The sequence below is a fragment of the Stegodyphus dumicola genome, chromosome 2 (genome assembly GCF_044657685.1).
Source record: "Stegodyphus dumicola isolate Sdum_Otavi_A_Nest chromosome 2, ASM4465768v1".
NCBI classification, from domain to species: Eukaryota; Metazoa; Arthropoda; class Arachnida; order Araneae; family Eresidae; genus Stegodyphus; species Stegodyphus dumicola.
Genome location: NC_140769.1, coordinates 47,363,960 through 47,391,307, shown reverse-complemented (window position 1 = coordinate 47,391,307; position 27,348 = coordinate 47,363,960). Strand labels below are relative to the sequence as shown.

Sequence of the window (27,348 nt, the reverse complement as noted above, 5' to 3'; positions counted from 1 at the left end):
AAAGAAAACTGAAATTTAAAGTTAAGTGTTGTTATAATTAGTTGTGTGATGTAAAATTAAGTACCGCAGCATTTACTTACGTAATTTAGGAAAGTTACATAATCCTTTCAAGCGATTGTGGATGAACGATGTTGTGAATTTCAAGGTGTTTTCATTCTGAAAATCGGATTCTTAACTGTAACAATAACTGAAAAAAATAGGAGTATAAAAAAGCCAGCTTTTTTGGAGAGCATTAAAATGGAAAAGGAACGGTCTTTGCAGTAGACAAAAGTGGGAAGCGGAAGACGTAAAATTGTCGTAAAAAAAGCGCGAAAAAAAGCATAAAGAAAAAGCCGGATGGGTGAAAATCGCCGAGATGAACGTTTCTAGGAATCAATGGCTACGTCACTTGAGACGTCTCCACGTAGCATGATGAGTCCAAGAACCTCTGCTACCATAGCTCTTATTCCTTTCCTTCTATCCAACTCGGACGGGAACTTTAACTCTTTCGCCCTATCTTTTCCGCTTTCTTCCCCCTTTCTGCTTTATTTATTTTCTTTGTCCCTTTTTTTCGCCCCCCCTGCCTGTCTTCGATTCTTCCCTTCTGCCCCAGATTAGACTGAATCGTGTGATTACCAGTTTTCAGCGTCATTCAAAAAGATGTGTTGCGCGGGAAAATTGCTTTGCTTTTTACGCTTGTTCTTTCTACTTATGGCGGAAATTCTGTTCCTCTTTTCTTCGCTTCATATTGGCAGCCACGTTTTTATTTTGTTTTTGAACTTTTTTTATACATACCCTCGGCACCAAAAAAGTTCCATAAATTGCCGGACGAGACAAGCCATTTGCGGTAATATTCATACACATGAGTTGCGTAGATCCTGCATAAGATGCAGGTTTAATAAAATCTTACGATAAAATAAAGATTCACTTTAGCATGAGAAATTGTAAAAAAGAAACAGTGTTCCTGTCGATAAATTTGCTATGTTATTATCGGCTTTCCCTGAAAAGATTTTTTTCTCCCTTTCGTGGTCATTATTTCGTGCTTTTCGTGTTTTCTTTGTTAGTCCTTTGTAAAAGGGGAGGAGGGAGATGTTTTACGAAGCTTTCGAAAAGATTTCATTAAAAAAAAAAGGTTGGAGTAATTATTGCTTAGTTGAACATTCTTAATCTTCTAGTTTGAGTCACATTTTTATGTTTCTCTAAAAGCAATTAACTACTGCTTGGTGTTATAATTCTATCGGATTGATTATTTTCTAATATTATTTGATGCTTCTGAAGATATTATTTTCTAATATAATTTGAAATTGTGATAGTCGATTTTTATATTTTTAAAAGATTTTACTTCCAAGTAAGTTTTAAAAATTCTTAGATGTCGTGTATATTGATCACAATTTTTTGTGAAATTATGTAATTTTTATCGATTACGTGGTAGTATGTAATTAGGCTTACAGAGTGCGAGCTCATTTATTTCCTTTATAAAATTTATGTAATATTTTATTAATTTTAAATTTATTTATTAATTTTAATTAATTAAAAAATTTATCTAAAATTTTATAAAGTAACTGCTGTGGAAGTATTGGTTGTTTTTACCCACTACTTCTGATAAAGAATTTATCTCAGAGCATGAGTTTGCGAGTTAAATGTTCCAAAAAGAGCTTTTTGTACGCTGGCTTCCATAACTTAAGCACACTATTGTAAAATCAATAACAGTAGAAAAGTAAACCTTGACTGGCACCAAATTGAAATTGAAGGTGTCAAATGACTTTATATATGAAATAAAATAAGCATTACGTACAAAGATAAAAATAATACTTAATTTTCGTATATTATACTAAGACGTCACTTTTGGATCATTAACAAATTGGTTTTTAAAGCTAAAAGAATTAATAAGGTATTCGGACCGTCACACAAATTCTAAGCCGGTAGCCTATACTTTCAATAAGGGGATGGACCACGGCAGATGCTAGAAACGCCAGTCCTCCATTAACCCTTTGCGGCACCTAAAAATTTCCTTCTGAACGCACAGAAAAATTGAATGGAAAAGGATTTATAGGTTACTAGAGGTTACTCTAAACCTTCTTTATTTATAGTAGATGGCAACTCAACACAAACGAGTCTTTATATTTTAGACACGTTTAGTTTTTTAAGACCCTCATTTTTCAAAGAAATCTTCCAGGTTTTGTTTAGGGTATAAAAGGAATTGTTTGAAAAGAAATTTCTATGTTATTTTTTTGGCTGCACGCCTAAAATCAAACGGCGAACCCTAGGTGTGCCCAGACCGGGCTCACCGATAATCTAGGACAACTGAGAGTCTGTATTCTTTGTTTCTCCGCATCTCATCGGTCAGTTTATTGACAACAATGCTCGTTTCAGCACTCTTTTTGAAGCTCTATTCAATCAGTGTTAATCCACAGAATTTAAAGATAAGTGCTATCTTCACAAAATTTTACTTGTGTACTACTCTAGGCCTAATTAGACTGCCTACCTTTTTTTTTTTTAATCAAAACTCCAACGTTTAAAGGTAGTGTGCCGAAAAGGGTTAAGTATTTCCAGCTGTCTGAAGCTAGAGGACGTAAACGTGCAGAGATAGTACACCTGACAGCATGCCAAAGATTTTCAGTTCAATTAAGGTAGAGTGAATACGAACACTATTCCACAGAGAAATACCTTCATACTCAAAAACTCGTTAACAAAACTAACTAGATGGAGACGGGAATTATTATTCCACAAGAGGAAATCAGAACCAGTTGCTGCACCATAGATTCAACAAATCGGGGGCAGCACTTCATCTCGATACCGTATAACCGAACAAAACCGTCTGGATTGAGCGAAATCCCATTGAAATTCCATCTCACACTATGATGCTTCCACTCATGAGTGCGTTATGTTAGACAATCTTCTGGGCCTGATTCCGTGTGCCTTGTTCTTTTCGGATCTTTACATACTTATAATCTGATTCCAAGGCAAACCAAAAAACAAACATTCCGCTAGTCTGAGACAGTCCAAATAAGATGTTGACGACACCATTTTGGACTTGCCTCTCTTCACTGTGCTGTCAGTGGAACCTAAATACTTGGTACTCGTACGTATAGGTCGTTCGCGTGAAATCTTCGGTGCAAAGAATTGACAGATATTGTCTTGTCATAGGACTCATGCAGTCATGGATGTACCAGTTGCGGAAATCTCCCTTCAGTTCAGCTTAGCTATTATATTCCAGAACTATACGTAACTTCAGAAGTGATGGTAACGCTTGGTTGAACGAGCAGAGCTCTTCGGGCAACTATTTGACGGGTTTGGAAATGTTTCCGTGTTACGGAAATCACAGAATGATCAACTTCAAAGAAAAGAGTGACTTATTTGAATGCATGTCTTGCTTCAGTGCGTTCGAAAGAACAGCAAAGCTTATGAGCTGCCATTAATTTTCTTTCAGCTACAAAAACACGAATGTCATAAAACATTATCTTCGAAATTATATGCACTTCATATCAGTATTTACTAGATGGACCTTCTCAAGCCTTTCTGAAACTTCTTCAGCAACTGAATAATTAACAGAACTGTGCCTACATATTTTTCACCTGAGACAGAGAGGTAAATACGCCATCTATACACAATCAAATTAAATGTGTCTCTATACACCGCTATTCAACAAAGCTAGTTATATAAAATTATAAGTTTTATAATATTTTGATTCCTAATGCGGTACATTCATGTAGTTAATAAAGTTATAAATTATTATACATATTCAGAAAGCATGTATAATAATTTATAATTTTAGGGAGAAAATGTTAAGAAGTGGTTTTTTTTTTAATATATATATATAAACAGCAGGTAACACTGTAAATACTCTATTTCAAAGTACTTTGGAACCAAAAGAAAATATGTGTAAATTTTTAAAGAGTTCTGAAGCTTATTTCACCCTAAAATTAGTAACTGGCAATTTTAAAAGTATTCTTAACGCAATTTCTGATTCCGAGTTGAAATATGATCGAACTAAACTACATTTTAAATTATTTGGTAAAAGATTTAATTTTGCCTTGTAGACTAGAAATAGCGAAATAGCGTGGTTTTTAAAATTAGATATTTCCTTAAGAAGCCTTAAGAAAGTCTTATAATATCTTAGTACTTAAGAAAGCGGCATCGAAGAATACTAGGCGTACTTTGAAAAACGACCCAAGAGGAATTGGGGAAAAAAATTCTCCTGATGGTGTTAAGAAAAGTTTACTTTATGGAAAATACGAGCTAGAGCTATCGCCAAGAAGCGAATCGTCATAACAAATACGTCCATTCTGCATAAAATTTCATTGACAAAATCATTTCCATGACCTTGTAGAACTCTGGTCTTATTACCTATCTCACCTATGACATCTGACATTTTACTAAGTCTGACAGTGGAATTTTATTTGATACTTAATCAGGGGGAAAAAATCAAATTTTTAGTTAAAAATGAATTAACTGGGATTGAATAAATATACGAGTAAGCAGTGAGATTGGTGGTCGGGGAACAGGGGTTGAAGACCTTCGGACCCGTGCCCCCCCGGGGGGCTTTCCTTCAAACTTGGGAATGAAACTGAGCAAAGTCGTACTGTCACCTGTATAGTGCCAAAGACTGTTGCCAACGACAGGCGAAATCTTGGCGCCCTGCTACGATGAATTTCGTGGGCTTGTTCTGATATCAGTAAAGCGAGATTAGTTAAAACAACATACGTACTAGTATATTATTGTTTTACTAATGTAATGTAATGTATTGTTTCACTAATGTAAAGTTTCAGGAGAATATATTCGCAGCATATTACAGTATAAAATGAATGATATAGTAAATATTACTAAAATATGGGGGAAAAGAACGGAATAAAAGGACGCAAACTAAAACGTTACTAGACAAAAAGTAACTGGATTACAAATCAACAGAATTCATATTTGTAAATTATCTTTGCTCTCCTCAAAAATATAAAATGACCTTCATAGTAAATCAAGAATAAAAAGTTTTTTGAATTATTTTGATTCAAAATAATGTGTTCTCAAGTGAAAGGAAAGTAATCAATGGAACATGAAATGACAAACACGTGGTAATATTTTTAATGTATTTTAACCTTTCTTTAAAGAAAAGCATAGTAAATCTGCCATCACAGGCATTTAATTCACAAACTCGGACTTTTGAATCAGGAGATATACAGGGTGTTTATAAAGTCCCGGACCCATTTTGATGTTTAATAACTCATAAAATAATGAAGATATAAACAAACTTATGGCATTTATTGATGGAAAAACTTATATATTTTCCTTTTCAGGTTTGAATATCTTTACTTTTGTAAATATCTTCTGCGCATGTGGTTAATTTCAGATAATTTCATTTTCCAGTCTAAATATCTGTACTTTTCTAAATATCATCTGTTTATTAATTGCATTTGTCTCTTTTGTTTTTGGCAACTATTGCAATGTTATGGACTTTTTCCTTTGGAGATTTGTAAAGGACAAAGTTTACAGAAGAAGGATGTCGAACATTGATGACCTAAAAGCCAGAATTACAACCGCAATAGCCTCTGTGGATGCGGACATGCTTGCCGGTACCTGGCGTGAAATTGAATATCGACTTGATATTCTCCGTACGATGAAGGGGGCACACGTGGAAGTTCATTGACAAGGGTCATGAAACTTTTTGAGTCTATCTAACCATTTATGTTATTAATTTTAATCTATCTTTATTATTTTATGAGTTATTAAACATCAAAATGGGTCCGGGACTTTATAAACACCTTGTATAATATCTTCGTACTGGGTAATTGAATCACATATTTAACTGTGAATTCAATTGCTGCTGTCTTTGATAGACGCTTCTTGAGTCGATTAAGCTTTTGAAAGCAGCCTGTGCGAAAATCAGTGAATACTTAACAAGGATACGAACTCCGTATCTTTTGGTTGCTAGCCGGACGTGCTACCATTTTAATCACCAAAGCACACAATGCAAACGGAAATCCCTATAAGTGGATAATCATCTAATGAAACGTAGCTGAGTATGTATGACAGCAGAATGATCCACGCCAGTATTTCTTTTATCACTTAATCTATTTTTTATCAGCGACCATTTTTTTCACATACGCATCCATTATGAGTAAAACTTCTTGAAGAATACTGTACATGAGGCCATTCGATGTGAAAAAGTAAGGTCCTGGGTTATTAAATCCGACTAATTCTGCTTTGGATACTTTAGCGCGTTATACGCAGTAGCTAACCAACCGTTAGTCAGCCATTTGGATATATAACCATATTTACATTAATGGAAGGTCAAGGATCAGTGCTTCGAACGACGTAGTATGTTACGTCAAGCGTAACATCCTTGGAATAATCTAGCACATCAAAACAGAAGAATGTTTCTCATGAAGTTGCTTTATTTTTTTAAATAACCTACTGAAGTTGTGTGAAGACAGTTGAAAACTAGTCAGAACTGGATAGAAGCTAATGATATTAAAATGAACTCAAAATATTTGTGATAGTTGTTGTCTTTGTTTATGTGATATTAAAATGCGTAGCTCAAAAATAAAATCTTTCCTGTTTAATGTTTCCAACAGTAACATCAATTATATAATATAAAGTAAATTAAAACATCTGAAAGGTTTCAGATTTTAAATTACGTCTAAAGGGGATTTTTTTTAACATTTTGTGAGTTGCATTTATTTATTAAATATCACATTATTCGCACTTAAACCATTAAATTCAGTTCAACAGCGCTATCACAAAATAGTTTTAAAATAAGCATATGTTTAGAATTTCCGGTACAGACACTCGCACGCTGGAGATAAAAATGTTTCTTTCTGTACAACATTGCGATTGCTCCCTTTGAAATTCTTGACTTTTTTAATAAAAATGAGAAGTGTTTAGAATAAAAAATAATAATTGAATTAAAATCTGAATGGTTTCAGATTTTAAATTACGTTCAAAGGGACGTTTTTTTAACGTTTTGTGTGTTACCTTTAATTATTAAATATCACGTTCTTTGCACTTAAACCATAAATAAAATTCAGTTCAGTAGCAATGTCGCAAAATAATTTTAAAATTTGCATAACTTTAGAATTTCTGATACACAGTTTCGCGCGCTGGAGATAAAAAGTTTTTTTTTTTTTCCGTAGAGTGTTGCCATTGCTCGCTTAAAAATCCTTCAGTTTGTTAATTAAAATTCATTAAAGTTTTACAAAATAGGAAATCGATAATAAAAAAAAATTCCAAATTTCAAATTTGTGCTTCCACATGACCATATTCATAGGAGGATTAAGCCATTCAAAATTCCATGGCTCTATGTACCGTTGTTTTATCACAATGCGAGAAAAAGACATACATTTATGCAGATGTTTCATTATTTTTCTTCAAATATAATGCAGGACTCTAACATTTGGTGGCAACAGTTTGAAAAGTAAAACGGGTATTTATAGTGAACCAACGCAAAATCGCAAAATGAAAACTTGTCATTTAGGTACAAAGCCCCTTTGGACTAAAAATAATAATAATATAATAATTTTTTAAACATTTTTCAAATAGAAAATTATATATTGTTGCTTCTGATATGCTAATGTTAATCACATGTTACTTTATTCTAATTTTTTATGAAATTCAAATAGATACGACAGATATATATATTGTATATATGTATATTAATGACGAGAGAAGTATTTAGTGAATGAAATGTGAATCCTTTTAAATTACATATTAGAGATAAATACATCATTTCTTATTTGTCTTAATGGAAACTGAGTCTGAACTTATTTGATTTCTCAGTTTAGAACCAGAATGTGATGACTAGTGTAACATAGCTGCTCACGGCTATATACATAACTCGAACTATTTATTATTAAATTTTAAAACCCGAATATGTACGAATCTGTATTTGCTATAGCATTTGTATGCCTAATATCAGTCGTTGATGATTGTGTTTGCAATGTATAATGATAAAAAAAAAACAAATAAATTAATTATTATTGCTGCAAATAACTGAATATCCGGATTTCACGAAAATATTACTTTTACGTTCCAAATACCCCAAGATTCACATTTAAAATTATTCCAAGTGCAAAGTAAATCTTTGGCTTCTAGGAGCCCGTTCGTTTTTCCTCCCACTGTCTTCGTCCTGTTTTCACTCCCTCTTCAATTTTGCGTCTTTCAACGCTGATGTAGCACTTTCAGAAAGACGCCGTTCTTAATCGTCAATTCAGCACAATCTCTTCCCCCTTCCTAGTCCTGGAGACTATAGCTGGGGGAATGGGAGGAATTCGAGAGAGAAAGAGATCTCAACCTCATCATGGGCAAAAGATTGAGCCACAGCTGCCGAATAAATGACAGAGATCCGCGACGAATTCTTGCCATGTTGCAAGAAAAGCTGCCACTGTAGGCAATATGAACAATAAAAGATGCGTTATGCGGGGCATGAGTGAGCTGTTTTTATTTGATTTTATTGGAGTGAAATATATTATTTGGACAAAATAACTGTTTAAATATTCTTCAAATTATTTATGGCCAACAGTTCAAAGAAGTTATGGATAAATATATTGTTTCAAAAAATTTTTAAATTGATACTGTTTAAAATGTGTTTTAGATTCTCTTTTACGTTTGGCTTAATATTTCTTTATGGTTTTTTACACAGACACGTACCACCCAACCGGTATAGTGGTCAGCGTGGCTGACTGCCGCACCAAAGGGTACGGGTTCGAATCCCGGAGAAAGCATGGATGTTTGTAAATGTGTAGTGTCTGTGCGGCATAGAGGCACTCCAAATATGTAGCGAGCCGAAAGTCCTCTCGAGAGGCTGATGGTAGGGTAAGAAGGTTAAGAGACCCTCGGACCCATCACCCCGGGGTTATCTCCATCAAAATTGGGGCGGAACTGAGCTAAATTGCAATGTCACCTGTACGATGCCCAAGGCTTTTACCAACGACAGGCGTAAACTTGAGCTTCTTCCCACGAGGGACATCGTGGTCTTGGGCTGAATATAGGTCTGACAAGTGATTAGCAACAACAACAATACCGACACCTGTTAAATTAAACATTTCTTGGGCAGTATGTTGGTCTTCTGTATTTATAATCAAGTATATAAATTGGTATATTTTGAGTGATTAAAAAAAATTAAGTAACGTGCTGCACGCAAGTAAAGAAATACTTCATGCGCTATCATTTTCAGTGTCTACGCAAATATAGACTGATGTATTACACTTCAGAATTATATTCTGCATAAAATTCCCATAAAGCTTTAGATATATTTGCATGTGAACGATTTTAGAAGTAATTTCAAGCATAACATAGTGTAGCTAATTATATAAGCTAATATCTCGAGTCAAGAGACTTTTTTTTTATTAAATGATACCTGCATTTCTAAAACAAAGGTATCTATAGCACAACGCGCTAAGGACGTGTGCCATAGGTCATCGTTAAAGTTTCATGTTGCCAGTACAAAGTGTAAGATATTTATGTTTTATATTTAAAAAGAAAATTCTACTACAGAAAAGAAGTATAGAAGTGTATTGCAACTTGCTATATACTTGTCTCTTACATTTAATGAACAGTCAAAGTTTTGGTGGTTCACAGTTATACCAATTGGTAGCACTATATGTATGCCAACTCCGCCATACTGGATAGTCGTTCCAGATTTAAAATAATAATAATAGACTAATGCCCCTATTACCTTAGTATTTATTTATGCATATTTAATTTTTTTTATTAAAGTGAGGCATAAATTTCTCTTTTAATGATTCATGTAATTAAACTTTCTCTTTTTAATGAATTATGTAAGATTAATAATTAAAGTTAACCAATTATTTATAATTTCAGCCTTTTATACGGCTTCTTCTGACTGAGTTAGACTATTTAAGCTGTTAACTGAGTTAGAGAAGCTGACGTTTTAGGATTGTAAGACACAGTGTGTTTGTGCCTCTCATCGCCACGTTACGTCAATGCTGTGAGCACTGATACGTTTGTAATTATTCGGCTTTCTGTTTTTGCTGCCGACATTTAAATCTGATACGCTGGTTAGAGTCCTCTGAGGCAGCTTAGATGTAAATTTAATTATGTAATGCTTGACTAGTGTACGTTTTAAATTTGAATTTGACTGTTACTTTAATTACATCGCCACAAGTGGTAGTTGATTATGTTAGCACAAAAAGTGCGTTTGTCCTGTTTTCATAAAAATATTTATTAAACCTTTTCAAGTCTCTGTAGTTACTTCAGATAGAGCCATAATTTGCTCCCAGAGGGAGCTAAACTGTTCAATTATTTAACTCAGTTTACATTTCTTTCCTTTTTGGAAAATGAGAATATTTATTTAAAGTTTTGCTTTTTCTGCTTTAATTATGCTATTTCTCTTTAAATCCTAATTTCGCTTTATATTGCATATTATTATCCGCTTTCATTTTGTTTACATATTTTATTTTATATATTTATTTCCTTAATTATTTACAAAAAATACTGTTCTTTCTATCTGTAAAATCTTTCTTTGTCTTATTAACTTATTTATTATTTTGCTTTTAATTCATTCAGTCAGAGTTTTTTCAAGGTAGCACTACGCCTCCTTGGAGACGTTCGGAATCAAAAGCCCTTAAAGTTTCATGGGAGCAGCAATGTTGACAAGAATTTTTCAGTAGTGTATTAAAACAAATATAATTCTCCCTAACAACTTGAGCATTTTTGCATGAATAATAGTACAAGAAAAGCAGGTACATTTTACTCAAAAATTTGAACATTTTGCATCAACATTACGAGTATTTTTAATTAATAATATTACCAAAGAAATGGAGATCTCTGAATAATATATATTTTACAGTACCATGTTTAGCGTTCGATATCAGCTTTAGATAAAATTAAAAAGCCTTCTGTAAATTGTTATCTAGACAAATTTACGACATCTGCTAACAAACCTTAGTTCTGTTACCGAAGATACACTCAAGAGCCAAAACATTATGACCAGCCCTACATTTTGTAATGAACGCACCTAGATGACGTGGAAGGCACGTGATCAGGTGGAAGTGGTATTTAACTGCTGCTGGAGAGTCTGAAGAATCATTCTTTCACTTACTTCTGTGTATGATAGGAAAGGCTACGGATCTAAATACTAAGCGACTTTGATAGAGGGTAGATTGTAATGGCTCGAAGGCTCGGAACAACTATTTCCGAAACTGCACGACTCGTGGGTTGTTCGCGATCTACAGTTGTTAGTACGTATGAAAAGTGGATGAATGACGATGAAACCAGCAGTAGACGACATGGTGTTGGACGTCCACACGCTATCAAAGAAAAAGGTCGTCGGAGACTGTCTCGCATGGTGAAGCAAAACCGGAGCCAGACAGTGGCTCAGCTGACAGCCAAACACAATGCAAGGCCAAATAGAAAAGTATCGGAACACACTGTTCAGCGGACACTGTTGGATATGGGGCTACGCAGGAAACGTCCCAATCGTGTGCCTTTGCTGACCAAGCGTCACCAACTGCGCCTGCGCTGGGCCCGGGAACATCGCGACTGGTCCATGGATCAGTGGGAGAGAGTTGCCTGGTCAGATGAATCACGATTTGTCATTCATCACGCCGATGGCCGTGTCAGGATACGCCGCCTTCCAGGCGAACAGTTGCTCTCTTAATGCACAGTAGGTCATACACAGGCTGGTGATGGCGGTATTATGCTCTGGGGGACGTTCTCTTGGTCGTCTCTGGGACCCGTGGTTGTGGTAGAGCAGACCATGAATGCTACAGTGTATCTGAACATCATTGCGGACCAGTTGCACCCTTACATGGCCTCTGTTTTTACAGCTGGAATTGGAATGTTCCAACAGGACAACGCCCCGTGTCACAAGGCTACAATTGTGTTGGAGTGGTTCCAGGAACATGATGTTGATTTCCAGTTAATGTCCTGGCCGCCTAACTCACCGGATCTCAATCCGATAGAACACATTTGGGATGTCATGGGACGGCAGCTCAGAGGTAAAAGACCACCAATTCGCAGTATCTCGGATTTGCGTGACCGTTGCTACAACATCTGGTACAATCTGTCTCCGGCCATCTATCAAGGACTTGTGGCATCCATGCCAAGGCGGGTTGAAGCTGTGCTGCGCGCCAAAGGTGGCCCAACTCGTTATTGACAGGTGGTCATAATGTTTTGGCTCTTGAGTGTATATTAACTTTCTACTAAACTTAGCGGTTAATCTTTGAAATATGGTAACTTGGCGATTTTTGGCGAAAATTTGGCAACCAACCCTGCTACAGCAACCTTCTACTTTTTTTTTTCGCCGCCATTTTGTTTTCACGAAGTAAAGACAGGTTTCTTTTCTTTTTACTTACTCAACATTTTTTCCAACAATCTGCTAGCCGAATCACGCTTATGCTAGAAATTTTATGGAACAAAAGTGCTTAATCATGACGAATATTAACTGCAAAATTGGGAGAAAGTGCAGAATCGCAAACTCCTTGCCGCGTTTTTCAGAATGGCACATACACGGTAACCATGTACACGTCGACCTATTTTTAGTTAACAAAACATCCCAGAATTGCACAAAAATGGCATTGCGCACACTCTTAACTTTATCCATTTACACTGCTTTTTTCTCATAAATTAGAAAAATTTGCACGAAAATGCAGAAAAATTTTGCGAATCTTTTAAGTCGGTAAAAAGGACATATATGAAATTACCTGATCGCGAAAAAGTATATACCCTTTCCAAGGATGAACATTTGCACGTATAAAATAAATAAAATATCCAAAAACTTTTCCCTCTAAATTATCTATTATGAACGTCACCTGCGAATTTATAACGCAAACATTAAAAATGGTTGCAAATACTTAGTGTCAAATATTTAAATTATTTCCATGCGCGTTTACTTCTACTGAAACGTATTCCAAAATGCTACAAACATATAATTCAAAAAATAACTAACATTTAATTAAAATATAATTAAATTAAAAAACGCTACTTAATATAAAAATAAACACATACATTAAATTCATAAAAATTAACTTAAAATCTTAATTACTTTAAACTAATTCATTGCTAATAAAAATTTTCCAATAATAGCATATTAATTTATTTATTCCTTACATTTAGAACAATGCATAAAAATAATATCCTCAAATGATTAAAAATACTAACTCACCTAATCTTCTATAGAATCTTGAATGCATGGCGGATCACAAAATGCCTATTTTCACCAGATTTCTTGCACCGCCATTCAAACTTATCTGTAATATCCTTCCTTTCACACAATCTCATTTCATTCCCACACAACACACAATGAAGCTAAATACAAAGTGCTAAACACAATAAAATTTTCGAATTCACTTTAGATAGGGCCATGGGATCCAAAAATTCAGCAACACTTTTTCACAAAACACACAATGAAGCTAAAAACAAAATACTATAAAGTACTGCAGATATTTTTCCAAATGTCCCCCCTTTTCCGATTAAAGAACTGTGATTCGTCCATAAATGTCACATGACATATCTCATGATCTCTCATTTCTCTCAACCAAAATAATGCGTAATTGGAAGTGGGTACTTCTCACATTATTGCCAAAGTCCTAGGTAGTAACGTTTATCGCCACCAAAATGTCGTCAAACTGCCTGTTACCATATTCCAAAGATTAGCCAACTTAGCAATTCTATTGATTAAACATTAAAATGTTAGTTTCACTCTTGTTACTAGCAAAAGTGTAAATTGTTAACTGGAAAAATTTAAGACATTTAATAATAAACCTTAGCCCTGTTACTGAAGATATATAAATTTTTTACCAAACTTCTAAGGTATTTCTCCCACTTCCTTAGCGTGCCTTCGTGGTGTAACGGTAGCACGCTGGGCCGGTATTCCAGAGGTCCGTGGTTCGATTCCCCGCGAAGACGGTTGTATATTTTTCATTTTGCCTGCTTCCAAAAATATCCTAATGTCTTTACAAACTTTTAACTTCTTTAAATTAATTTTTACCAGTTCTGTTCATTTTCACTATTGTTACTAATAAAAGTATACTGTATTGTGTTCACTATTATCTTACCGTATAATTTTTTAAGCAAAGAAATTTAAACTATATTACTTACTTCTATAAAATCATTTTTCAAAGAAAGTGTAAATGATAAATAAAAAGTTTAGCAGATGTTATTAAAAACATGTTGAAACAAGGAGGAAATGCCTCCAAAACGTTGAGAATCGTTAATCTTGCACTTCCCATTCTATTTCCTACATTTTTATCTTTTTTATTCTTTTTTTTTCTCTGTGTGTGGATGAGCTACGCATTTTTTACTTTCTATGTATGATGAAATCAATCTGCAAACATCTTTGATATTTATTGCACTTATCAGTCTCGCACTGTCATGTACTTTCAGATGTAACGAATCCTTCGTGGCTATGTGTCAAAGGAAATGCATTTCCTTGCATTACATCTTGAAAAAATTCTGCCCTTTTTCGGTATGGATGTACCTATCTCATGTGAAATAATGTGCATGTCCAAAATGACGTACGGTCCAAATGGATGAGGAGTGCAGCGTAGCTTTCTGACTGCATTTGCAACGCCTATAACCCGTGCCCCAATCGCCATGCTGACGAAAAAAAATTTGATTTATAGGCAGCAAGTATTTCCATACCGCTATAAAGAAATGTATTTTATACGTCCCGTTGAGTCCATTCTCGAACTTTATTTCTTGGAAAAGCGATTCAAATACATTATAAGAAAAGAACGGGAAAAAAGGCGGATGATCGGAAATTTGAAAAGTAAAATCCGAATTGAAAGAAAACGCGCTTGATGTAACCCACTTCTATTGAATATATCTATTCTTTAAATGTAAAGCCCTAGGAAAGGAGGGAATTCGTATGTGTTTAGGAGATAAAAAGATTTTTGCTTGTGGTCATTTAAATAAACTGTTGATATCAACAAGATAACGAATCCGGGACACAAATATTCGTAGTTACTGCTGTTTTTACTAATTGTTACTTGTGATATATTTTACACAATCATCAGCTTATGATTGCACTGTCACAGGTGCTACTTCTGCACTATCATTCTAATTCTTTTGGATATATTATTATTCTGTCACAGGTGCTAATTCTGCCCTATCATTCTACTTCTTTTGGATAAATTACTGTACTGTCACAGGTGCTACTTCTACACTAGCATTCTACTTCTTTTGGATAAATCTCTAGTGTAAAAAATAATGAATCCCTTTCAGCGTAAAGGTATATTTATTTTTCTGAGATTGCAATTCAATATTTAAAACGTTTACTGGTTTGAAATCTTTTTTGATTCTTCTATTACAATTTACCAACTTCATCAGATACTCATCGAGGATTTATTTCGAGAGGTGTTGTGTAGCTATCCCGGGAATATCTTTAATAGCTATAATATCTATTTTCTTATATTGGTGTTCTATCTTATGATACTTTAAATTGATGGATGTTCTTTTCCAATAAACAAATTTGTTTTCATTGAACTATTTAAGTGTATGTTTTTTTTTATTTACTCATGTCATTTCAGAAGGTCACCAAAAATTGAATTAAGGGTTAATCCGATTACACAACGCAATGTATGGAATAGGTTATGGGTCGGTTTGATATTAAAATTTTGTGTGTTACTGTGTCAACTTAATAAGCACATAACATTTTGGTGCCGTAAAAAGTCACGTAACAGAGGTAGATTCCATTATATTCGTAAAATAAAATATTAAGATTATTTTGAGACCATTAATCGGGAAATAATTTCCCGTGAAATGACATGAGTATTTCCTTTTGATGTCTTAGAATCCTCTGTCATCATTTGATATTTTATTTGATAAAACGCTGTCTTATTATTACCTTTTATTGTTAGAGTTTTATTTATGTGTTATTAAATACGTTGAAGGAAACCACTTCGAAATTTTTTTCAGTTTGTGGACTTCAAGACATTCAGTTTATGGCGCGCTAAATAAGATACTCGTAGATGCATGAAATAGCCACATGTATGAAATATTTGTTGGAAGTCTTGTGTCTAAGTAATCCAGTGAAATAAATGCTCAGCTAAATTTTGAACAACTAAGCTTTTCTATTGTTAATAAGTGCATACTTTCCCACATGGCGATAATATGATGATATGAAATCATAACACTGTTTTCTACCATTTGCCTTTGTCTTTTCAAAAAATTTACCTTTAATATAATATTTCATATTCTATACTTTTAACTTCTGGGGGAGGATAAAATCTTAAGCTAATAGGCCAATCGTAAATGCTTAGTTTAACAGTGTTTCTAAATTGAAATTTCTAGTGTTAAATCTGTATACTAAGAGCAGATTTAAATTTCGTTTAAACATATAACTGCTATTTTAAATTTTAAAATATAATGTTTCGAATCCGAAACTTGAATGGTTGGAGACCTTGAAACTACAAAAGGTTAGAGTGTAATCTGAAGTTTTTATCTTTTTTTTTTTTTTTTTTTTTTTTTTGTGTGTGTGTGTGTGTGTATCTAATTTTTATAGTACATGTTTTACTAATTTTGATTTTAACAGGGGGGATATTTTAAATGATTAAAGGCGAAAATTCTCTACACAAACATATCCTTATACTATAAGAGAGACAGTAACTTAAATTAGCGTAAAGTATGTAGTATTATTTATTGATGCATTCTCAATTTTTCATTAAATATTCATTACTACGTTACGTTCTTTCAGATGTCAAAGATCCATGTGAGGATACAGATTGCAGATTTGGTGCTCAATGCAAACCGTCTTTAGATGGTGTGACTTCAGAATGTGTTTGTCCCGAAAAGTGCCCCATGTATGGAAACACTCGGAGTTCAAGACCTGTGTGTGGAACAGATGGCAAGGACTATCCAAATCTGTGTGAACTGAAAAAAACATCATGCAGAGAAATGCGACCACTGGAAGTCAGGTTCACAGGACGCTGTGGTAAGTGCGTGCGAATTAATATTGCTTTTCAATATTACATAGTCTCTGAAATGGTCTTTTTTAGCATTCTCCAATAACTTTGAACGTAGGTAGGGTTTAGACCGACTCTTATCTCAAAACATTAAATAACTCATTTTAACATTGCGTCAAGTACCATTTTAGAGTTTCTTACCTGTAATGACATATACAATACACTACTTAAAAACGAAAATCAACCCATCGCATAAAAGCGTACATACATGATTTTTGTTAAACTTCACATCTGCCTGACGAAGGGAAAAGAATCTTTTGCAGAATGTTCTTGTTAAAGGAACCAGTTATTGATAGTGTTAACACTTATGTTTTATTGCTAAGTTATTTGAACCTTTATGGAAGAATGTAAAACCATAAGCACCCCGGTTACAAGGAAACATACATGTTGCTGGTTTAGAAGTTACAACATGTTGTTTATTTAAAACAGATCGATTGTATCAGCGCCATTGAGTACTGAATTCAGGGCTACTACTTAGTCTGCCATTAACTTCCATTTCACAATATGCACATATTTTAAATTAAGACACAATAACACGCCGAATAAATACTGATTCAGAAGTCAAACAACAAAAATCAGCGTTAATTCACAAAATTTTCACAGGACTAGTTTCGATGGTTTTACCGAACCATCATCTTCAGCTGCAAAACCGCAAATGAACAAGATAGGAAATAATGTTTAGATAAGATAAGAAAGCCCGGACAAGAATTCCAATCCAAATTTGCCTTCGGCTTTTAGAGAAATTATGTTTTAGTTCTGGTTTCGCCAACAGATGGCGCCACTTGCTTATTCTTGTCCAGGCTTTCTTATCTTATCTAAACATTATTTCCTATCTTGTTCATTTGCGGTTTTGCAGCTGAAGATGATGGTTCGGTAAAACCATCGAAACTAGTCCTGTGAAAATTTTGTGAATTAACGCTGATTTTTGTTGTTTGACTTCTGAATCAGTATGCACATATTTTGTTCTCAAAATGTTACTTTCCAGCGGATCACTCTCGATAAAATAACTGAAACTCCAACTTCTATACAATTTGCCACAATGTGTTCGCGAATAAATATAGTTTAATTCATAAGTGTTTATATATATATATTTCCTTCATATATTGACGATGATTCCAAAATATCCGGTGGTAGAAACTGAAAGGTAGCAGGTGAAAATCGAAATACACTGATTTTGTAATATAATGTGTGTCAGGAATAGCACATGCATGGGCTGAGGCGTAAGAAGGGAATAGATGAGCGACACACTGTTTTAATTTATCATTTTTTTTCAGTAGGTGCTTGAAGGTGCAAATGACAACGTTAATACAAGATTCGCTGTGGTAGTTAATACCTGGGAACGTTGCGCGATTTGACAGCTGTTTACACGAGAATGCACGAAATGCTCTGTATAGCTTTTAAACAACTGCTCTGCTTCTGTTGACAGCCTCAAAGATAAAATACGTCCGCAAGTTCCACGTTCATGTAGCGATGTATCCACTCGAAACTGCCCGGGGAACGATGATTTACGCCAGCGGACTGCTTTCACCTACGGATCTTACAGCAACCTCTACAATCTCAACGTTCCCTTTTCTCACATTATTTCGGTATTATCTACTTATTTCTGTTCCTTCAAAAGTAAAGGCCTTTTCGGCATTTACATTTTTGCCAGGTATTTTAGAAACCTGCTGCATAATGAAATTTTATCTGAGACTTTCTGCCTAAATAAATTCAATACATGGTGAATTTGAGTACAAAAATTTCGTTTATTGTTTATCTCAGTGTATTATATGATGGTAGTTTGTTTACCTTTGTTTAAGCAATGAAAGCCGCACTTCAAAATAATATTCACAATGAAATAGAGCAGAGAACCTTTTTAGCCTCGCTTTTGAAAATCTATTAAATGAAACGAAGTGGTTTTAGGAAAGTTGAACAAAAATTTAATTTTCATTCTTTGAAGTTTTATAGAGTATATTTTATTGATGAAATTATCACTTTCAGGCATCTTAACTAGTGATGAAATACTTTATAAATGTATATTACGATTAGAAAACAGCTAATTATGGTTAAGTATGGTTTAATTCTCGAAAATGCTGTCATAATAAAATAAGAAAAGTATAATAATCATAAAATACTATTATTAAGATAAATGTTATCATTATATACTTATTTTTATTGCTATAATATATTTAAACATATCGAATTATTTTCTTTTATGTCAGTATCTTAAGAAATGTCACTTTCTCAATGAAAATAGTTTGATTTTTTAGGAAAAAAAATTAAAGTTTAAAAAAATTAATTAAAAATTAAAAAAATTAAATTAATTAAATTGTTTTCCACGAACCAATAATCATTGCATTCTATACTCTAATTTCAAAGTTTAATTTATATTGGTGGAAATGGTATTTTTATTTAAATATCAGGATTTTAAAAACCTTCTTGCGTTCTTCAAGTTAGTATATATTTAGCTATACTTAACAGTTTCCAGAAACATCGTTAACAGTTTCCAAAAAAGAATATTACTTTGTATCACTCGTTATTGATAAAGGCATGTTAATTTGTTCTTGAATGGCGCAATTTTCCACTGGCCCCTAACATTTATTTTCTGTTGATATACCTTTGCGTTTGCCGACTAATATATCATAGCATCCATGCAGTATATCTCTGAAATTGCTTAATTAAATTAGTTCACATCTTCAATTCCAGAAGAAGCGTTGAAACCTCAGTGATCTATAATCCAGTCTGCTTTTTCATTTTGTTGATAGTGAGTGCACCGTTCACTGTTACAGCTAAAATAATAGAAATCTCTTATTTACTCGATATTGTGTTTAATAATTTAATTAGTTTACTAATAAAACTTTATACCTGAGGCATAAAACATCAGTTTTGTTCTGAAGGAAGCACGGTAGTTCTTCAACACAAACAAAGAAACGAGCCGGGTTTGTGAAAAATTGTCTCATTTCGAAACAAATTGTTTCGGTTAATATTAGCCTAGAAATAATTAATGATAGAGTTCATTATCTCCTGAATGATTATTTTTAGTGCGCAAAATTATTGAAGTGAGTTCTCCTATCGTATATATTACACAATTCTCTGAACGTTAATGGTCATTTATTAGGGAATTTATTCGTTTTAATTACGAAATTTTTGTGATTACATTTTATTCCAATGGCAGATTTTGAACAGCTACAGTTTTGTAACAGAGTTCATTAATCTATACTAGGGCAGATGTGGCGGTCTCTTTATTATGGAGGCACCTAATAGGTGGGCCACCATTGCCTCTTATGAAGGGATCGACAGTTACAACCATGCCTTCTCTGGGATTCGAACCGAAGTCAGGCTTCCCTAACCACTATATCGTCTGGGCGGCTGGGCTGATTATATTGTTTGTGATATTTGTTTTATTTCTGTTCTGGGATGATATTTTATTTTTTTTAACTGTTTCAGTTTCCTAGTGATAATATTTAATTTTTAGTAAGGCAAAGGAAAATTATTTTTTAATGATGAAAGTGTCATATTTATAAATGTTTATCTAAATTCTGACGTTTTATTATAAAAATATATTTTCCCCGAACTAAAGCACACCTCTTATAAATGGTATGCATTCTAATGGCTTAGATCACTTCAAAATGAATGTTTAAAAATTTATGACTTTGTCTTTATTTTACAATTTATCTTTTGTCAATTTTAAATCAGAAATCATTTCAAGAAATTTTTGTTAAACATGAAAAAATATCTGCAAATTATGGTTTTATAAATTAGAGTTATTCATTCGTTACTGGAAAAAATAAAAAGTAGTTATACCAATTTTCATGTAACTAATTTCTTTCAGAATAATTTTCAAACATAAATGTGAACTTTTCTTGGCAAAACAGCTGTAATTTATTCTTAATAAACGGTGGTGTGGTGCATTTAATTATCGCAAAGCACATTAGGGCTATCTGCCTAAGGGGAGGGATGCCTTCGTGGAGGACGTTCTAAGGGAAACTGGCTCGTATGCACGTTACACATGGGGAAAACCACGGAAACACCCTTGAATCCAGCCCGTTCGCGGGATTCGAATCTCGGACCGAACTACCAGTGTTCAGCGACTTTACCGCTCGGCCGCTGGTGGGCCTCTTAACAAACGGCTGAAACAGGTTTCTTTGTCGAAGAATCATGGACTATGCAAACATCATGAATTGTGACTTGTAAAATTAAATTAAAAAGATGAAAGCAAGCTGTTTATTAACTAAGTAACCTTCGAGTCAAAGAATTGAGCACCTCTTCGTTACTTAAGGCATAATCACTGTTTAAAACTAAATTCTATTCTATTCGTATATCCTGTCAAGAATATTTAAACAATTTCTGAGCAACAGTTGCATGATTAGGATAAATCCTCTTTCAAAACAAAATTAAAAGATATTTTGATCATATACGAAAGAGTTCTGTGTACGATCATATAAGATTTAAGCTGATTTAAAATTTTGACGATTTTCCGATTTTTCAGACTTGCAGTTCCCAGTGTCGTTTGTATTGTATTCAAACGTAAATTAATTTTGGTGCATAAACGCAATTATTCGCCTTTTAAATTATCTAATAATTCAAATTATTTTTAATTTATAATTTAAATATTCTCACTTATGGCATTTACGTTAGGAAATTCTTACTACACTATTCAATATTTTTACAACACAGCTTAAATTTCCCAAACTCATTTAACACAAAGTTGAAAAGTTTACATGGAGAACCGCTTGATTCCTTTTATTATGAAATCGAAGTAACGGTAAATTAACCGGCTTTTATTGCACTAATTAAATGCTTATATGTGACATAAACTGGGATGGAAAAGTCTTTTGTTGCAAGTCTAATTTTATATTTAACGTAATAATAATTAGTCCTAGACATGTATTATTAAATATTTGCTTTTTTTTTTCACTCCGAACGCAAAATTTTTACGTTTGAAACGACTTTTTACGTCTTTGAAATGTTTCTTTTCCACTTTCAGTAACTGTCAAGACCTATTTAAAACCGCCTACGTTTCACTCTCTCACTTTACATGATGCTTAATGTTCTCTCCCTAGCCAGGAAAAAACTCTTTTTTTGTTGCCTCGTCTGTTATTTGAAAATTAGCTGAGGCGATTCTTTACGGGACCGCTTTCAAAGGAGCAGTCGTTGCATTACAGTGCGAGCTGAAAGGCAACGGAAGTACATTTCTATATTCTTTCTTTTTAAATGAACTTACCATTATATGATCCTGATACAAGCAGATATGAAGAAAAAAGGAAAGAAAGAGTGTGACCAATTAAGCCAACAGTCACCTCCTTTCATTTTCGTTGCATTCTGCAGGGGGCTTAAAAACAGGAAGCGATGTACTTCGAAACAGGAGACTTTTTCGGAGGTAACGATCAAAGCCCGGAGCGTATCCTGAATTTCCATAAAGGGCATTCTGCTGAGAACACATATTTCGAAAATTATATTAATAAATGAAAACTAAATAATATTGGCGGATTAACATGTTGTTAAACACTGCATAGTATGAAAAATAATTAAATGCATATAATAGAAGTTTTAACTTTCTCACAATTAAGGTCTGAAATATAAATTTTTCAGGTACGGTTTACAGAGAGTTAACATAATAATTCAATTTTAGCTTCATTTAATCAGATCGCATTATAATATATATTTACGTGTAATCTCCATATGACGTAAGGTAGGCTAACTAAGCGCTAGTAAATATTTTAATAACGCGATTTAACTTCAGCTAGCAAAATGGCTAATGACAACTAACAACTAAGCACAGCTGAAGCAACTAAGCTGCCAAAAACTCTATATCTAAAACTTTCAAGAACTTCGCTTTAACAGTCTTAGCTTATTTGCATATGAGCTAACGAAAAGTTCGAGGTCAAGTGTGTATCGATCTAGATCATAAGAAAATGGGTTAATTAACATAAACTATTAATATATACGGTCATCTGTTGATGTAATGCAAAACAATAGACCATAAAACAGTCATAGTACGTGCGGTTTATCGTATGTATGACTCATCGACGCAGGAGTATGTATCTAAAACAAAGCTTTTACGGGATCGAACAAAAGAAAAGGCTAATGCAGGGATAAGGTCTCTTCTAATAGTCATATATCTCTCTCAATTTGACTTCATACTGGAAATGAGACAGTTTATGAGTCCCTGTGGCAGTCGGTCCTTCCACTGCAGCAGCACTGGACATTTGTTAAAAAATCATCCACTTAATAAGACTAAACATCCAAAGTTAATAAATTCGCTGAACTATTCGAAATCTAATGTTCCGATTCATACAGATTCTTATGTTTTAGTTTTTAAGTTGTAAAGATAAATAACGGGGTGTATTGCATGAGCATCATTTTTTATGTTAATTTAATCTAATTTTTTTTTGTCATCCAATAATAATTTTTATTTTTTAATAGTCTGGGCAAAAGGGTTTTTCATTAGGAAAATACAATGCAATATTAATAACATTTAAATTAAGAATAACAAGAATGATATCAAATATGCACTACCGGTTGAAAACTTACCGGTTGATCTAAAATATAATGATAATGATTTAATTATTTTAGAATGAATATTTAGCCATTACCATGTTCATATGAGGTTAGAAGATTGATGCAATGAAAGTTTTATTTTTTTTGTTATATATTTGATCTATTCGCTTATTTATCCGCTTTTCAATTTATTGTACCTGTAAATAAACACATAAACGCTGAATTTTTTAATTGCTGTCGGCACGTGCGATTGCAATTACCCGCCCATGTTTGTAAATATACAGCGAATGTAATGCATAATCACAGTAACCTTTCTGTTTTTCTTATGTGAGTTTGTAAATAATAATCAAATAAAATATCTGTTGGTCTTCTAATCAGTTTAGTTGTTATTTCCACGTAATAGCTGAAAAACTTCTCTTTGTAATAAAGTGATTTAATAACACGGGCCACTTAAACTCATCTCGCGAGGTTCTAGTAAGTTCTTTTTTTATTTCTACACCAGTTGCGATAATCAATCTCTGACATCCTCTAACTACAGGACTCAAGCACTCTGAATGATGGTTATGGATCGAACGAGGCAGACTTCTAGGACTTAGGCAGGGCCACCATCAATCTTGCCACTCGAAATATGCCATCAGCATGGAGCAAAAAAATAATCATAGGTTGCCTCTTTGACAAATCGGTCGTCTCGCTGAAGAGTCAACATGCTGCAAATGCCTGCTATCCGAATTTCTTTGTCACTTAACCCATAGATCACGGACTTAGAGAAAGGAGATATATGAAACTTGTCAGTTGGGTTACAGAGGGGCAAAAATCACGCCTAAGCAGCTAGAACATTTAGTATTGTATTTCACCGCAACAGTGAGTGATTACGCTGAAAAGACACATTCGTCTTCATAGTCTTTTCTTTTAGTGTTATTAAAGGTGTAAAACATCATAGACAGAAGCTTTCCCGATGATAAACTGCGTCTTCGTCTCATAAATCAACCATGCTCATCCTTGCAGAGAATTTCAAAGTAATTTCAATGTTTAGATTAGAATTACTGTATGTTAAATCTCCCAGGACGCATGTAAAATTGCTAGAAATACAAATTGCTTCAAGTCACCGTGAAACTGCTATTAACTTCAGATTTTATACTACGACTTCATGTATTGTGTGTATGTTTTATCAGTTTTACATTATATTAATATTCCAAACAGCTATTAATTCGTAGATGTGCTCTTACAGGCAGGTTAATTAATGGAAGTATTATCAAAATTTAGTTTGTGTTCTCTTGGCCAATCTTTTTTGGCAAATTCGTGGATATTAGAGATGGGATATTAATCTTTGAGTCCATCGAATGTCAAGGAGGAAAAAATCCAGATTAGAAAATTTTAATCCCCCCTTTTTTGTAGCATCCGAATCTCTCAAATCCTGAACTAATAAGGCTGCTAACTATTTTAACTTTGAAAAGATTAGTTTTCTTATCCTCCAGTAGAAGGATTTGCTTAAAAATAACGCGATTGTTGCGATCTCCAGTTGACCAGGAAACCCACTCGACCGCTCTGAGTACTTTTGAGAACACTTCGCGTTTCATATCTACCGTTTATCTGTGTAAATTTTCTTTTCCCTTACAGCTGTTTTGATTAAAAACGGATTGAATTTTTACTCAAATATATTATATACTGCCAAAATGTATTGGGAAATGAATCTCAAGATTTAGATATTTATCTATTTATTTATATAGTTCTTTTACTATATAATCAAAATATCTTAATATATTTCATTCGCATCTTCTTAATATGTACATTAAAAACGTATTATGAAGATCTAAATCTAGTATCTGTAATCTTAGCATTTAATTAAGCGGAAAGCGCAAATATTTTTCTGTTGGTTAAAAGCTTTTAGTAATAAGCTAACTTTTCTTTCTGATTTTTGATCCAATATTAAGCTTTCTAAATATTCGAAAATCCATCATTCAGCTTAAGTAAGGTCGAAATAATTTTGCAAAATTTTCAAAATGCATCATTTTCAAAGGTTCGAAAGGCTCGAAATCATATTCAAAATTTTAAAGCTTTCAATATAAGTCATTTACTTTTAATCACATACTTTAACAGAAAACACAAAACTCACTAATCCTACTGTTTACACACTTTTCTCAGACACCAATAATTGTTCACAAAATAGGTAAAAATTCAATTTCTCAATCTCATAAAAGCTAAACAAGAAAAGGTATGCTTTAAAAACTGATTATGCAATTTCACTATTTCTCGGTCTATTTTGTTACTTTGAATTTAGACAAACTTTTATTTTTTTATTTAAGATTCCTTCTTAGGTGTATTTATGATTTTCAGAATCATTGTTAACTGTTTTTGTGATTTTCCCATGTGAAATGTAAGCACGAGCCAACTGCCTTTAAGGAAATTTTCCAAGGCGGATCCCTTCCTTAGGCAAATAGCCCCATGAGTCTTATAACCCGATATCCAAATAACTAAAAAACAAACTGATGATTTCCAGATCAAAGTTCTAAGATCAAATAAAACATTTATACTTCGAACATTCGCTGAAATAAATTTACTCCTGAAAAACACCTATTTTTCAGTATGGAGAAAGAAACGAAAATTAAATCTTTGCACTAGTGAAGAACGACTTTTGAAAACCATTGAGAGACTTCTGAAAGGAGATGTTAATGGTAAATCCGTAAACCCAGTGAACTTAACTCCTCATGAATAAACTCCTCATGAAAATCTAGCTGTCTATATTGTTTGCAAGGACAGAAAAAAAGCTCGAATTCATTTACTTATTTTGGGAGTCCTATATGACGGCAGAATTGGGTAAAAGATTAAGAAATATGTCATGTCTGTTGATTGTTATAAATAATATTAACCCTCTGACCGGCCAGGGTTTTTGCTAAGAAAGCACACGTTTCCCAAAGCTACTATGAGAAAAAATTATTTTCTTGATTTTAATGTAAAAATTCTCGTGGTATTTTATACCTGGATTTGTGTACTTTTAATATATTGCCTTAATTTTTTGACATATTTTAATGAAATATGTCAAAAATGTCTGTATGTTAAAATATGTCTGTATGCACGTATATATACGTTCTTACAGATATCACAAAAAATATTCTAGCCATATATGTACGGCTTTCCCGGTTAGAAGGTTTTAAAGAACTTACTGTTAAAATGCATTTCTGAGGCTTGAAAGTAATTTTTTTCTATTAAAGGAACAGTACTTTTAATGACAGTTAATTCGAACTCCCACTAACTCCTAAATGCTAATACTTCACTAAAGCCACCATTTTTTCACGTGACCTTCTTGCAGCTGATTGTGAGGGTATAATGTTTGTTTAGCTTTTCTTTTCTGTTCTTTTCGATAATAGATTTTAAAGGAACAATAGTCTTCTACAACAGTAAGCTTCTATGTCTTTTGGGAAATTAGTATCGAATCAAATCACTAAATTATTACATCAAGATAGAAGAGAACGTTTTGATTAAATATATATAACCACCGTCTCGTTCAGAAATATTCTACTTGTTTCATGTTTTCATTAGTAAGTTATTGACCTAACTAAAGCCTGCTTCCACTAGAAAAGAATCTGGGAAATTCAGTAATTCAATTTAATGGTACGGTAACGGTTTAATTTTGTGATATTTCTCTCGGATGACTTTTAAATTCTGAAAATAGCGTATCCATGTGCTTTGAATAAGATTTGACTTATTTATGTGATATAGCTTTATAAAATTTATATTTATATTTAGCAATAAAGAATTGATTTCAATTTTATTATTATATAGTTTTTAAACAATGGAATCTTGATTATGTCGATCTTTTGCTGGTACATAGTGGTTGTTGACCTCTTATTCAAGCCCTTGATCATCAAAGGCCTGTTTAAAAATTTCATTGACACCCAAGGAGTCCATTCAAAACCCGTTGGGAGCCCTTGGGACAAAGTGTGAAAGATAGATTTTAATGAGAAGAAAATTAAGCAGT

At 33.4% G+C, this 27,348-nt stretch overlaps 1 protein-coding gene across 1 annotated transcript in view; it reads left to right on the top strand.

Annotated features, from left to right (window-relative positions):
- The window catches only part of LOC118193620 (agrin-like), a 777,240-nt gene that overhangs the window by 581,204 nt on the left and 168,688 nt on the right, over positions 1-27,348 (top strand). Inside the window, exon 4 of the mRNA XM_085810647.1 lies at positions 16,625-16,861. Within this exon, the coding sequence (XP_085666773.1) occupies positions 16,625-16,861 (237 nt within the window). The remainder of the gene's footprint in view (positions 1-16,624; positions 16,862-27,348) is intronic.